Consider the following 14,055-nt stretch of genomic DNA (forward strand, 5'->3'; position numbering starts at 1 on the left):
AGCTCCAGGAGGTGAGAAGCTCTGTGGACTCCACCAAAGAGCTCGATGGATACAAGCAGCAAAATAAGAAACTTCTTGAGGACTTTCAAGCTCGGGAAAGTTCAATTTTAAAACTTGAAGAAGAACTTCAGTCACTGAGAAGTAATATGGACACCACCAAAGAAGAACTCGACTGCTATAAGCAGCAAAACGAGAAACTTCTTGAGGAACTGAACACGCGTGAACTCTTCACTTCCAAGCTGAAAGAGGAGCTCCAAGTGGTGCAGACAGCCTTGCTGACAACAACAGGACCTGCTTCTCCATCTCCAGCTCCTCAGCTTCTTTCCTCTGCTGCTTCCACTTCCACCTCACAGTCCAAAAGAAAAGGAGCTAAACATCCAACTGCTAAGGGAGGCAGTTCCAAAGATAAGCCCTCGCTCTCTAAGAGAAACGTTGCCTCCTCCAGTCATTCCAACAGCAGCTCAGGTCAGCAGCGCGTGGCTGCGACCGACTCGTTTACGCAGACCGAGCCGCTCCAAGAGTCTGATCTCAATCCGGACGGCAAGTCTGCCACCAAAGAAGAGATGGAGGAAGTGATCGGAGATTTTCAGGAGAAGATTGCGCAGATGCAGGAGCTCCACGCGGCAGAAATCCTCGATATGGAAGCGCGGCACATTTCTGAGAGCGATAACCTCCGCCGGGACAACCAGGCTCTGGAGGATGAATGTAAAGCCATGAAAGCCGCCATCAACAAACTGTGCTCGACCAAGGTGATGAGGAATATGTTCAGCTTGGAGTAAATTTTGTATAGCTGCTGTGTGAGAAAGAAGTGTTGGATAATGTGGAGAAAATGCTGTTTTTTAATTTTAAAAACTGCTTTTAAAGTAGATTTTTGACCCTTTAAATGTAGAAGTATCTAAAGTATCAAAAGTAGAAGTATATCCTACACAGTATTATCCATAAAGCACACTGAGAGAATGGTTTAAACTTTCTGTCACCCTCTAGGCTCCTCCTTCACGACAAGATCGACCTACTTTACAGTTTAAAGATGGATACACTAGCGGTAAGAAGCCAAACCTTTATTCAAGAAAACTCTCAAAAAAACAGATAAGTCAAGTCAAAGTTCCTTTATTTGTCTTACACATCACATGTGGTACATGTGGTGGAATGAAATTGTGTACACAGGGTCCCAGTTACATCCAACAAAAGTATAAAATGTAAAAGAAAAACATTAATAAGATCTAAGATATGAAATAAGAAAAACTTTACACTAAAAATACACTAAGCACAAATAGTACAAAAACAGTACGCCGAACAGCAGCACGAACACGAGTCTGTGTGAGCAGATGAGTATGAATGAACACGGCAGCATGAAATAGATCAGCAGCATGAGATCAGCAGATAAGTGTTTTCCCTGAGTTTTAAGCTGAAAGCAGTCGTGTGTTAGTGCTGAGAGGGAAGTTTGCTTTCTTGTTCAACTGTAGTGTGAAATTTGTCATAGCCTTAATAAGGCTTGTTAACACTTCACTTTACTTAGTTCGGCCTGTAAAGTTTTAAAAGTTTCATTTGAAAATATGATTTTGTTTCAAACATGTATTAAGTGTAGAACCACTAGACTGAGGAACAGCTTCTACCCTGAAGCTGTTAGACTCATAAATCCCTCACCAGGATAATCATTGTAAAGGACAAAAAAAAATTACTTTAATGTGACTTTTCTGTGCTGCTGATTATCTATGCTGCTGATCTTTTGCCTTTATGCTGCTGTAGTCATACCCATCTGCCCACTACAGGCTCATGTTCAGGCTGCTGTTTAATAAACCATATTATTTCACATTATTAGTGTTTAGTGTATATCTTAGATCCTTAATATACTGTTTCTTTTTGTACTTTATATTTTTGCTATTTTTAGGTGTAACTGGGACCCTGTGTACACAGTTTCTTCCCACCGCATGTGCCACATGTGATGCAAATGACAATAAAGAACCTTGAATGTATGTTTGTCGTCATGCAGACAGCAGCTCAGACTACAGCCAGAGGACTGGATATGACCTCCCGAGCTTGCAGCAGGAGTTGAGGACGACTCCAGAGGGTGCCAGGAGAGAAACAGATGATCCACTTCCTGACCGGATAAAAGTATGTTTTTGTATATTAAGAACATTTATACCACAAGGGTATCTTTTAGTGCAGAGCTGTTACTTACTAAAGGATGTGCAAAGATGACACAGTCAGTTGATCCGTCCTGTTTCTGTGTGGTGTTTGTGTAACCAGACGTTGCTCCGTGAGGTGCACCAGGAAGGCATGCAGGTTCTTTCTTTGTCCGAGTTCCCTTTCTCCGAGCCGGGCAACCAGTTCAACGTCGAAGGCTGGGTGAAGGAGAGAGACGCCCTCCTGGCGTCTGTGGAGTCTCTTAAAGACCTCATCACGCAGATGCAGATGCACGGCAAAGCTCAGGTACTGGAAGCCTCGACACGCAGCGTTACAACAGTTTGCTAAAGCTGAACTCGTGAAAATCTGAGGTTAAGGTTGCGAAATTACTAAACGGTACGCCTTGAGGTACCCGTCGATTTTCTATTTGATTCAAAGAATTAAACTTGTAATTTTTAAAGTGGTCTTGAGCGACATTTTCTTCTGAATTATTTTTTAAAGTTATTCAAAGTTGTTTTTTTTGTTAGACATGAGCTGGTTTAATGAATTTGTCCACTTTTTGTAGATTGCGATGCTGATGCAAGAAGTCAATTTTGTCTCTTACAAATTGTTAATTGTGACATTTTCTTTACGACTGTAAGAAGAGAAATGTGAAGTAATTGTGTTTGCCACAGGCTACTATTAACTAACTTATCAAGATGTAAACATTTGTTTTGCTAAGCTGTCTGTTTGTGTACGGCAGCGACAAACTCCCAGATGTAGGTGGAGCTTTTTTATTTTTATTCCTGAATAAGTCATAGGTCAGTGTTATTTGTCTAAACAAACAACAAAATTATCACATCTAAAAAACAGGTTGGTAAAACAACTGGGCTCTAAATGCGTAAAAAGACCGTCAGTTAATTAAAAAAAATACAATAAACTTGATGTATTGCTGCTCAAGACTACTTTAATTATATTACAAAAAGGTTTGACTCTTTGGAAGAAAATAAAAACTGGATCAAAGCTTTTACTCCGTTTTATTATAAGTTGATGCATTTTTCTTGATAATTTCTCTTTTGGCTTCATCATTTTTTTTCTAATAAGAAAGAATTCATTAAAACGTGTTTTGCCAAATAACATTCTGTTTTTATTCTCCTATTTTTATTTGCATTTCTGTCACTTGCAGCAGACGTCCGGCTGTGCAGACTGGCGTGCAGAGCTACTGGACGCAGTCCGCCAGGTTTTTCTGAGGGAGAGGAGCGTGTTGAAGAACGCCCTCTACAGCCAGCTGGACCTGCTGGACACCAGCGACGCTGTTGTTCACCTCAATCAGCTCGAGCGCAGACTGGCAGAACAGGTCAGGAACAACTGAGTCTTCCTAAGACTGTGATTTTAAAGGTCACAGCTGTGCACAAGTGTAGAAAAGCCTTTTTAAATGTGCAATATCTGATCTAACAATGTTCTTATGGATGGATAAAAAAAAGCCAAGAACATAGTTTTTTTTCTGTTCCTGTCATTTGAAGCAGTCTAACTAAAATCACGTTGACTGTATAATTCTGATACAGGACGCCCACCACAGGGAGGCCATGGGTTTGCTTCACACAGCAGAAAGGTCAAGTCTTGTCTCCGAAATTCACCAACTTCGTGGTCAACTAGAACAACTTCATCAAAGTAAGCCAGCTCTAAAGCATTTACTTGATTTTATTTTTATCCTTATACGGTCTTTATTTATCTATAAATATGTTTGTTTGGTTTTTAAAAAAGCATAATTTTTCTTATTGTTTAGCTCCAGTTCTGTCATATTTAGTTTAATCAAATTAGATCCTAACTATGATGTGGATTATTTTTGTGTTTTTGTTGTTTAGGTGCCCAGCCTGGCCTCACGGTGACTGCTGAACGTAGCACAAAGGACCAGAGGGCGAGAACTGGAACCGATGGAGCAGCGGAGGCCGACAGGCTTCTCGTAGAGGAGCTGAAGGTCGAGCTTTCTCAGACTAAACTGGAGCTGGAGACGACACTCAAGGCCCAACACAAACACCTCAAAGAACTGGACGCACTCAGGTGAGACACACGAATGCACAACCGTGATGATTTTTTATTCTGCAGTTTAATTTAATGTTGATTCAGCACTTGGACGAAACTTTAAAAAGTTTTAATGAACAATTTATTTATTTCTACAAATAAACTTGTCTTTTTAATCTTTGAAAGTAAGATGAAAATGTATTTTGTGTGAGAATCCATTCAGCTTCTCAAGTTTTATTTAATTTTTTTTGCTACAATTGTTGAATATTTGAATTTTGGTTCACACATACATTGTCACTTTTAGTAAATGCTCCCTTTAAAGTCAGTCCACAACACCATGACCAGCTAAAGAAAGTCAACTCAAGTTAAAGTTAGGGTTAACTCATGGAATAAAGAACATATAATCTGAAAAGGCAGAGCAAATTATACTCTATCAAACTTTTTACAGCTGCTTTACAGGCTGCACAGATCAGTTTTTTAAAGTGGCAACGACTAAACATTAAATTTACATGTTCTTAAACATTATTTAACAGGATAGTTCATTCTGGCTAAAAATAAAAATGCAATTCCTTAAGAAACGCACTCAAATTATTGCTATAAACTACAGGCAGATATCTGGTCTACAAAAAAACTCTACCTGAATATCAAGACAAGTTGGCTTTAAAAGGTTTGGTGAAAAGAAGACCTAGAAAGAATTGTTTCTATTTCAGTGGGTAAAATCGTATATTGTTAAACTGTAGCTCATTATTTTGATCTCAACAGGGTGGAGGTATCCCAGAAAGCTGCAGAGCTGGATGCACTGAATGACCAGCTGACGGAAGAGAGGAAGAGGAGCAGAGAGTTTCAGTGGATGGTGGAGAAGGAGAAGTGTCAATCTGGAAGAAATGAGGACAGCAGACGAGAGGAGCTGGAGGTGAGGCAACAAAAATACCTATTGTTTGGAGTTTGTGCTCTTTGATGTGCATTAGAAATGCTTAAACATCATTTTATTAAGCTCAAGTTTTAATTTTCCCTCTAGGACTTGCAGCTGGCTCTGGAGGAGCAGAAGGCTCATGCCGCCCAGCTAACCCAGACCCTGGAGCAGGAGCGGCAGGCCTCCTCCCAGCTCTCCCAGAAGGTTGAACAGGACAACCTGAGTCTCCACAGACGTCTGCAGGAGCTCCAGGTCCAGCTAGAAACTGAGCGAGCCAAGGCTCTGGAGATGAGCTCTGCTTTGGGGAGAGAGAGGGAGCTGCGGACTGGCATCTCCTCCGAAAGAGACCCCTCCATTGAGGAAGGTGCCCGCGAGGACAAGAGGGACTGTGCAGAGGAGAGGAGTCTGCTGGAAAGACTGCAGAAGGAGCTGGATGAAAAACATTCACAGGTGTGTTTGTTTTTCTGTACTTAATGTGAACTTTCCCCAAGAAAATTCAAGTAGCTCACAGTAACAAAATTAAAGCTTGGAGATTTTGATGGTCTCAAACACATTATTTAACTAAAGTGGCCTTTCTAACAATTGAAGACTTTGGCTTTCTTTAGTTTTAGCACCCGTCCTAGTTCATTTCTTTTTCAAAGTTTAGCGTGAGGAAAATTAGTTATCTGCATTATTTTTTGTCTGATCTCATTTAAATCCTGTAGAATACTCTTTTAAATGGAGACACTACAGGGGAACCGTTATTTTGTTCTATTTCAACAGTAAAATCATTCTCCTTTTAACATATCTGGACTCTTATCCCTGTCTCTAGACGGTGCATCTCCTCAGTCAGGTCGAAGCCCAGCGGCTCGAAGTTCTTCGAAAAGTAGAGGAGCTGGCACTGGCAAATCAGAAGTCCAAACGAGACGAAGAGGTGCTGGTAGAGGTCCAAGCCCGACGGGACGTGCTGAAAACACAAATGGCAGATGTTCAAGAGCAGCTAGAGAGAGAACAGGAGTGGAGGAAGAATCTGGAGGAAGAGAATCAGAGACTGGAAGAGAGGCTGAACCAGTTAGGACAGGAGGAGGAGAGTGGAGCGCCACAGGTCGGCAGCCAGAGTGTGAGTGACAGAGAATGTTGTTCCGTTTACTCAATGCCACGAGCTGTATTAAAGCCAAGTTTTTATTATGTAAACAGCAGGCTGTTTGGCACAGTGAGTCCACCGACCGCACCAAAGACTGGGTGCTCCAGCAGAAGAATGACGGCGCTCAATCAGCCACAGCGTCTCCTCGTGTGGACGTTTCTCCTGCAACGCACGCCAGCGGGACACACCACGGTCCTTGGCGGACAGTCGATAAGATTGTGGGAAAACTTCACCTCATCTCCTCAAAGATTCACAGCATGACCAGCAAAACGATCAACGGGTAATCCAAGCAGCCTTGATGAGGATTACATTTGAAATATTTTACTTTTTTACAGAGCTTTTACTTTGTGAGTTCAAACCTAGTCCAACAAATAAAACAAGATCAGGACCTCAGTAACTTAGCTACAGCTGTGTCTGTGGTCCAATCACTTAACAAAACTTGTGATAATGGAAAACCTCCTTAAACCAACTTTTAGGCAACATCACTTGTACCAATCAGAGAAATTAAGACATTCTTGTAGTTTAACAAAGTCCAATTTAACATCAGAAGCAAAAGCATGCCCATAAAATGTGGTTTACTTAATTTAAATAAGCTTTGTGTTTATATGCAGCTCAAAAATGTATCCTTTTTGTTCCATTAAATTCACTGATTTAATTGTTCTCTTGAGCCCATGTTGCATCAGGAAGAGCATCTTTTGTAAAATAGTTGCCAAATGTTTCATGTCAGTCCGCCTGCTGTGTCGACCTCTGCGGAAAGGAGCAGCTAAAAGAAAAACTGATTTAATATTTTGTGTGTCTTTAAAAGCTCGACTGCAGAGGTTGACGGTGAAGAGTTGTCATGGATCCAGTCCAGCGTTGATGAGGTCATCAACATGCTGCAGCAATCCCCAGGTTTACCCTCCATCCCAGAGGTCAGTTTTTCCTCTCTTTAAAGATTTATCTGTACTGATTGTAAATTTATTTATTTGTACAACTTAAAGCATGTGATTGACATATTTTGGTTAAAAAAAACACAATCAGCTGTTCATCTGAATGTTTTCTAAACAACATCTGCTGATGTTGGTTGTGGCTGCTCATCTGTTAGTCTCAGAGTGCATCCCTGCTGCCAGGAGGCTCCTCCAGCTCCTCCAACAACCTGACGGAGCGGCTGCTGAGGCAGAATGCCGAGCTGACGGGGTTTGTCAGCCGTCTGACCGAAGAAAAGAATGACCTGAGGAACCACACGCTGCGATTGGAAGAAGAGCTCCGACGCTATCGGCAGGCTGGCCTGGGATCAGGCGACGGCGTGAGTTCATCGCAGAAAAAACAAACTGTTCATTCAACCTTTATTTATACAGATTAATCCCATTGAGCCTCAGGGACTCATTTACAAGAGAGACCTGATTTTTTTTAACAAAGAGTGATGACAACAGTGGATAACAACGACAACAATAGACAATCATAAAAGAGGCATACAATTTTATTTTTCTGTTAGAGACTGAAAACATACAGTGGTATTTGTTCCTGTTTAACTGGACAAATCTTTCCTGTAGTGAAAAGAAACTGAGACTTGGAAAATAGTTCCTCTGTAAATTAGTGTATCTTTTTGGCGATGACCCTTATAACTTTGGTGTTTTGACATCCAAGTTAGCTTGGAACGCTATCTAGAAGCTAAAACAAACAAAATGATTTCTAGATGTTTAACATAGAACGTTTGGCTAAAAGTACAAAATAAGGAGACAAAAGTAAAGTATCAAAAGGTTAGCTAAAATAAAGTAAAATAAAAAAATTTAAAGGGTGCTTATGAGCTAAAACTAGCAAAAGGTGGGTTAAAAGCTAACAGTAGCAAAAAAAAAAAAGAGCTAAAAGCTAAAGTATCAAAATGGTAACTAAAAGTAAAAAAAATGTCAGCTAGGTATAAGCCAACAGTAGGAAAAAGCTGACTAGAAGCTGCTGGTCAAAAGCTAAAAGTAGCTAAAGGATTTTTTTTTTTTTTTTTTTTAGCTTTTTAGCTATTTTTCGGCTACAGTACTGAAAATGGGTATAGAAAATACAAAAATGAAAAGTTTTATGAATGAGCTGAACTTATTAAATAAATGGCACAAAGTATGTAGAAGTAGTTAGATTACAAAAACACAAAAAAATCTTCTTAAAAAAAGAAAATTAAACACAACATGTGATTGCTGAATCCGCATTTAACATATTAATGAAGCAAAAGTAGTAACTAAACTTGTATTTTCTTTTCATTATTTCTTATTTCTGCAGTCCAGCAGGAGAGGAGGATCAAAGATGGACTCTGCAGGTTTGATATTCTCTCAAGAGCAGGAGTCGTGGTCTCGAGAGAAGATCCGACTGGAGAAAGCTTTACATGTGGCTCAGTCCCAGTTGGCTCGACTCAGGGGAGAAATCAGGTCCGAAACACTTCGAGAGATAACCGGGCCCGAGGCTGATAATTCTGCACTAAAGGTCAGCAAAAAATAAAAGATGAAAAGCCACTGATGATTTCATTTGGGGCTTATAAAAAGCTGTTTAACTCCAACCAAGACCACATAAACAGTTTTATGATGGAACTACTTTGTCACCATCTTCAGAGGATGTACGGGAAGTACCTGAGGTCAGAAAGTTTCCGGAAAGCACTGATCTACCAGAAGAAGTATCTGCTGTTACTGCTGGGCGGTTTCCAGGAGTGTGAGGAGGCCACGCTGTCGCTCCTGTCCAGGATGGGCGGCCATCCTTCTCTCTCCAGCCTGGAGTCCTACAACCAGCGCCGCCGCGGATTAATGCGCTTCCGCTCTGCCGTCCGAGTCTCCATCGCCCTCTCCAGGTGAGCTGCCGGAGCTTCACGCTATTTGGCTTTTAAAGGCGGCGACAGCACTGATTTGATTGTTTTCGTTTGTACAGAATGCGTTTCCTCGTGAAGCGATGGCACAAGGCGACGGGGATGAGCTCCACGGTCTCCTGCAGCGCCAACAAGAACGGTGCAGGTCAGACGATGGGAAACAGAATGAGGCCTCTTTTGACTTTTCTAATTATCGTTTTGAAGGAACTCGTGTTTTTTTTAATAAATCTTTTTCAGGTACGGAGGTGAGGGATTCACCATATCTTCACCCGAGCAGTGTGGACATGTACAGGGAACGAGGAGGAGGAGGAGTGTCCAGCAGCAGGGGGAGAAGTGGGCGTGAATCCCCACGATCAGGCGTCTCCCCCACACAGCACAGGTACAACTTTCAATACAGCTGCTGCTAATGCTAAATTATTATTGTATAATGATAATAATTAATTTTTTTTAATCAGTGTGGTCAACAAAACCTCAGGACCCATGTTGATGTTTTTCTACATTTTTTTATCCATCAGTTTAATCTAATAATATTTATTTGATTATGAAAAAAACAACAAAATCCTTGTATTTGTCATGCTATTGTGGAAAAAAAAAACATGAGCAATTTAAATTTAAATAGAAAATCATTGTGTTGTTGTGCGTGTGTGTACTTGTGATGGTAGTGCAGTTCAAATTAAAATCACGTCATTGTGATAAACGACTGATTATTTTGAATTATTATTTTATCAGACCTATTTTAGCACACGTATTCTGACTTGTAAGAGGCATGAAAGCACGGGTGAATTATTCAGGGATGTAGAAGAACTGTTCATTTGCTTAAGTCAAAAATGTCTGCAGTGATAAATTGAAACAAACTCAAGAATTTGGTTCGCAAGTTTAAATTCCATACGTGTTTGCAGCAAACGCAAGATAAGAATTGTATGTGCCTTCTGAAACGGCTGGGTTTAATGAAACAAACTGGCACCATTATCAATGGTTTTTTATATATATTTATTTATTTTTACACAAAAAAATTTGTTGGGGTTATCATTCAAATCTTAAATCAGTACTCCTTTGTTATTGGTCTGGTGGTACTTTATTATATACTGTCCACACTACCTGTTAAGTTTGGACCTCCAGCTGCACCTGTATTCTTCAAACATTTTAAATTCATTTTAAGTAGTTATAACTCTTCTGCACTAGTCTCCTCAGCTTTTATTCAAGTTTTTACTATCCTTCTCATTTTTCTCTATCATTTACCTTGTATTTTCATGTGTTCTTGTACTATCATCTGTCTTTTTTCTTTTTTTTTTGCACATTGTTTTGCTAAATGTCACCAGTCTGCTTTGGAAAAACTCTTTTTCAACTGTTCAAGCACTTTATGTGAGCGTGCTAACAATCAGCATTCTTGAGCCTTTAAAAGTATCAATATTTTCACAGTTTTTACTCCTTTGCTAACTTAAATTAAATGTATTGATGCTCAAATATAAAATGACTCAGTAAATTAGGTGTTTTATGATTTGTTTGGATGTTTTGTCAGGCTCCACCTGGCTGCAGACCACGGGCCTCTCACCTGTTCCCACCTGCAGAGCTACGACCCCGACCGGGCGCTCACCGACTACATCTCCAGACTGGAGGCTCTGCAGAGGAGGCTGGGCAGCGTCGCATCAGGTACGCATACAGTCCAGAGGATAATAATGTTCTATCTTTATGTACTAAACAGGTTTTTCTTTTCTCCCCAGGTGCTTCTTCATATGCTCAATTGCACTTTGGCTTGAGAAGATAGATGCTGACAAATGACTTTGGCTTGAAGTAACTCAGTTGCCTTTTCTTGTGCTGAGCGCTCCGCTGTTTTCTATCATTCTGCTGTGGACTGTATCTCCATGTGGACCAAAACATTTTTTTATTAGTGTACGACATGTTGTATTCAGGCTTTTTGTCGCCAGCACTTGGAGGAAAAAAGCAAAACGTAACAGCGATGTTTGTAATTTAATCTGCCTCTTCGTTGTGGATGATCAACAATCGTGTATATTTGTCTAATGCTAATTTAAGGACTTTGTGATTAATTTATGTTTGTGTTGAATGGGTGGAGCGTTACGTGGAGGATGTTTGGGTTTACCGTTCAGGAGGCTGCTACTGGATCTTCACTACACTGTGTTTTGTTAAGGCGGACAGACTACAGAAGACATTTGTAGAGAACGTATTTTTGTAAAGCGTAGGAGCTTTGAATTTTTGGGGTATTTTGTCAAAAACTGAAATAAAGAGTACTACATAATTTCAAAGAGGTTTGTGTGTGTGTGTGTGTGTGTGTGTTAGATATGCCCACCGCTAAAAAGTAAAGGTGAATAATAATGTGTGTGTGCATGCCTGTTATTAAAATGTGAACCACTGGGCAAACTTTAACGAAACTTAGAAAATACTCGTACTTAACTTTTTAAGTTAATCTAATTTAAGATGGATGCCACCTTCATTCAACCTTTATTTATACAGGTTAGTCTCATTGAGCCTCGAGGACTCACCAACAGCTTATTTTAAAACGCATAAAAATGGCTGTAAATGTCAGTTCTACAGATATGGAGCTAAATTTAGGTGTGATTGTAGCTGAAGGTCATACTTGAACCATTATGTGAGGTCTTTGTAAATGTTTAGCTGTTTGTTAGCAAAATATCTCCTGGACCACTGCGTGGATTGTAATGAAATAATCAGTGGATGTGCGTCTATAATGAACGGTCTAAAATTCAGTTCAAGATGGCTGCCACAGCCAGTTCATATAAATAAACAAAACATTGGTTATAGCTCAGCCACGTTTATAAATGTTCAAATAAAATTTGATGAGTCAACAACATGCGGAGCGGAGCGTGGCATCTCATCACAAAACTAACGTAAAAATGTTATTTTCCAAGTTTGACGAAAGCATCTACAACTTTATTAACATAAAATATTCTTAAAAGTTTAAAATGAGCATTTAAGAAGGATATGAATTCCTTCAATTATAATTCTCATGAGAAAAATAATGTTTCCTTAATGGATTACAGTTGGATTTAAAAAAAATAACTAAAATGGGATTACAAATGACATAGATGCATGAGTTTTTTTTTATTCATATTTATTTTAAAAAATGAAGACCAGAAAAAGCTTTTTTATTCAAAAAACTATTTTCTGTCCTCTCTGAGAGCACACTTCAGTCAGTTCAGTTCTCTTCTCTGCAGTTCTGATTTAAGATATTTTATCAGATCTTTTAAACCTAATGTTTGAAAGGGTTAAAGCTACCAGTACATTTATTACATTTCATTTATTTTTAATTTGATCCTAGCTGCAGCTCCTTTCCAAGCTGTAATAAGGGGATTGAAAGACAGTAAAAGGTGTGCAAGAAAACATCCAACCTTTTAAAAATTTAGTGACAGCAACAGTTACTTGACTCGGTTCTCAAATATTTAAACCGTTTTTTTCTTAAAGTAAAACTGATGTTGAAGCTAACGAAGCACAAAATGATAGTCATTTTCAAACGATGCTCTCCCCCCCCCAACATTTAAGTTGTTTTTATCTCTAAGGCCTTAAAATTGTTTGCAAATCACAGTTTTGACTCACTTTTTGGAATAAAGTTTGCTTTTTAACTTTGGAACTGCAGGATAAAATTTATATACTACACACAGAAAGTGCCTCGATCGCAACTTATATATGTACTTGGTCACAGTAAAAAACATGGTGCAATTTATATAAAGTTAGCACTGTGAAATTTATAGACTGCATCATTCAGCTTATCTGGGTTATTTCTCAGCATGTCCATGTTTCATTTTTTTGTCGTGATTTGCAGAGAAATATCATCTGAGTGAGTTAAAAGCTCCACGTTTCAGAAATTTCTTAATGATCTTCACAAGCTGCTTTTGTACGAAGAAAAACACCAACTGCAAGGCACCATCGATCAGGAGATCCATCACCCAAAAAAGCCAGTGAATGTACCACAACAAAGCAAAGTACTGGAAACGTAATGTCTCCTGCCGTCCTTGGCTCAAAATGACCCCGCAGGTTGAACTTTATTTCATAAAATAAGAGGTTCCTATACAAACTTAAAATCCACAACATATTTCATGACTACAACAGTAAGTAGCCTCTAGAGTAAAAATGTATTTAAATTTGTCGTGATTTGCTGATGAAAACGCTTCAGTCCATTTTGCTTTTCCTCTAAAGCAGCGGTTCCCAACCCTGGTCCTTGAGGAACACCGTCCTGCGTGTTTTAGTTGTTTCCCTGCTTTGACACACCTGATTTGAGTGATTAACAAGCTTCCGTAGCGTTTGATGCTGTAAATAAATCTCCGAATCAGTTGTCTTGGAGCAGGGAAACAACTAACATGCAGGATGGTGTTCCTCAAGGACCAGTGTTAGGAACCACTGCTCTAAAGTTCAGCTGCAACGTTTTGTTAAGTACTTCAACACAAAGTTAACAAACTTATACTGACATATAATAATGTTCAGGAAATGTTTTACCCAATTCGCTGTAATTTTGTTATAGTTTATGACAGAATACCTGACTCTGTACACACAGAAGAGATGGGAGTTTGTTAAAAGACTTTATAGCTGACATGTTCACGAGGAAAAGTTTGATCTGATGGTTCAGATTGTCACATCTGTGCATTCTCAGTTATTTATGTACTGACAAAACATATGGGAATGTTGTTCTCTCAAATCTTACATTGTTCAGACATTGTTTGTAGCAAAGCCCCACTCCCCCACCCCCCTCGTTTCATACACTGAGGAGCTGCAGCTCATTCAGGAGGCAAGACAAGAAGAGAGCATGCTCGCAAAGCGGAGTACTGTATAGCAAATTATTTGATTAAAAGGTTTGTCAACTATTCTGCTGTTGTGACCGCAGGGGTTCCCAACCCTAGTCCTTGAGGAACACCATCCTGCATGATTTATTTGTTTCTCTGCTCTGACACACCTGATTTTAATTAACGGGTTATTAACAGGCTTCAACAGAACGTGAGGAAGTAATTAAATCACTGAATCAGGTTTGTTGGAGCAGGGAAACAATTAAAACATATAGGATGGTGTTCCTCAAGGACCAGGGTTGGGAACCACTGGTTTACAGTAAAAATC

The 14,055-nt window shown here is 39.6% G+C and overlaps 1 protein-coding gene across 1 annotated transcript in view; it reads left to right on the forward strand.

The window, feature by feature from the left end:
- Positions 1–11,233, forward strand: part of akap9 (A kinase (PRKA) anchor protein 9) — a 67,068-nt gene extending 55,835 nt beyond the window's left edge. The window contains exons 39-57 of the mRNA XM_037692763.1: positions 12–749; positions 985–1,042; positions 1,991–2,112; positions 2,248–2,430; positions 3,293–3,460; positions 3,669–3,774; positions 3,969–4,164; positions 4,888–5,038; positions 5,144–5,488; positions 5,850–6,137; positions 6,215–6,441; positions 6,967–7,072; positions 7,246–7,446; positions 8,406–8,606; positions 8,732–8,964; positions 9,042–9,124; positions 9,217–9,358; positions 10,499–10,629; positions 10,701–11,233. Of these exons, the coding sequence (XP_037548691.1) occupies positions 12–749; positions 985–1,042; positions 1,991–2,112; positions 2,248–2,430; positions 3,293–3,460; positions 3,669–3,774; positions 3,969–4,164; positions 4,888–5,038; positions 5,144–5,488; positions 5,850–6,137; positions 6,215–6,441; positions 6,967–7,072; positions 7,246–7,446; positions 8,406–8,606; positions 8,732–8,964; positions 9,042–9,124; positions 9,217–9,358; positions 10,499–10,629; positions 10,701–10,744 (3,723 nt within the window). The 3' untranslated portion in view covers positions 10,745–11,233. The remainder of the gene's footprint in view (positions 1–11; positions 750–984; positions 1,043–1,990; positions 2,113–2,247; positions 2,431–3,292; positions 3,461–3,668; positions 3,775–3,968; positions 4,165–4,887; positions 5,039–5,143; positions 5,489–5,849; positions 6,138–6,214; positions 6,442–6,966; positions 7,073–7,245; positions 7,447–8,405; positions 8,607–8,731; positions 8,965–9,041; positions 9,125–9,216; positions 9,359–10,498; positions 10,630–10,700) is intronic.
- Positions 11,234–14,055: the final 2,822 nt, after the last annotated feature.

The sequence above is a fragment of the Nematolebias whitei genome, chromosome 19 (genome assembly GCF_014905685.2).
Source record: "Nematolebias whitei isolate Nwh7 chromosome 19, NemWhi1, whole genome shotgun sequence".
Classification (NCBI taxonomy): domain Eukaryota; kingdom Metazoa; phylum Chordata; class Actinopteri; order Cyprinodontiformes; family Rivulidae; genus Nematolebias; species Nematolebias whitei.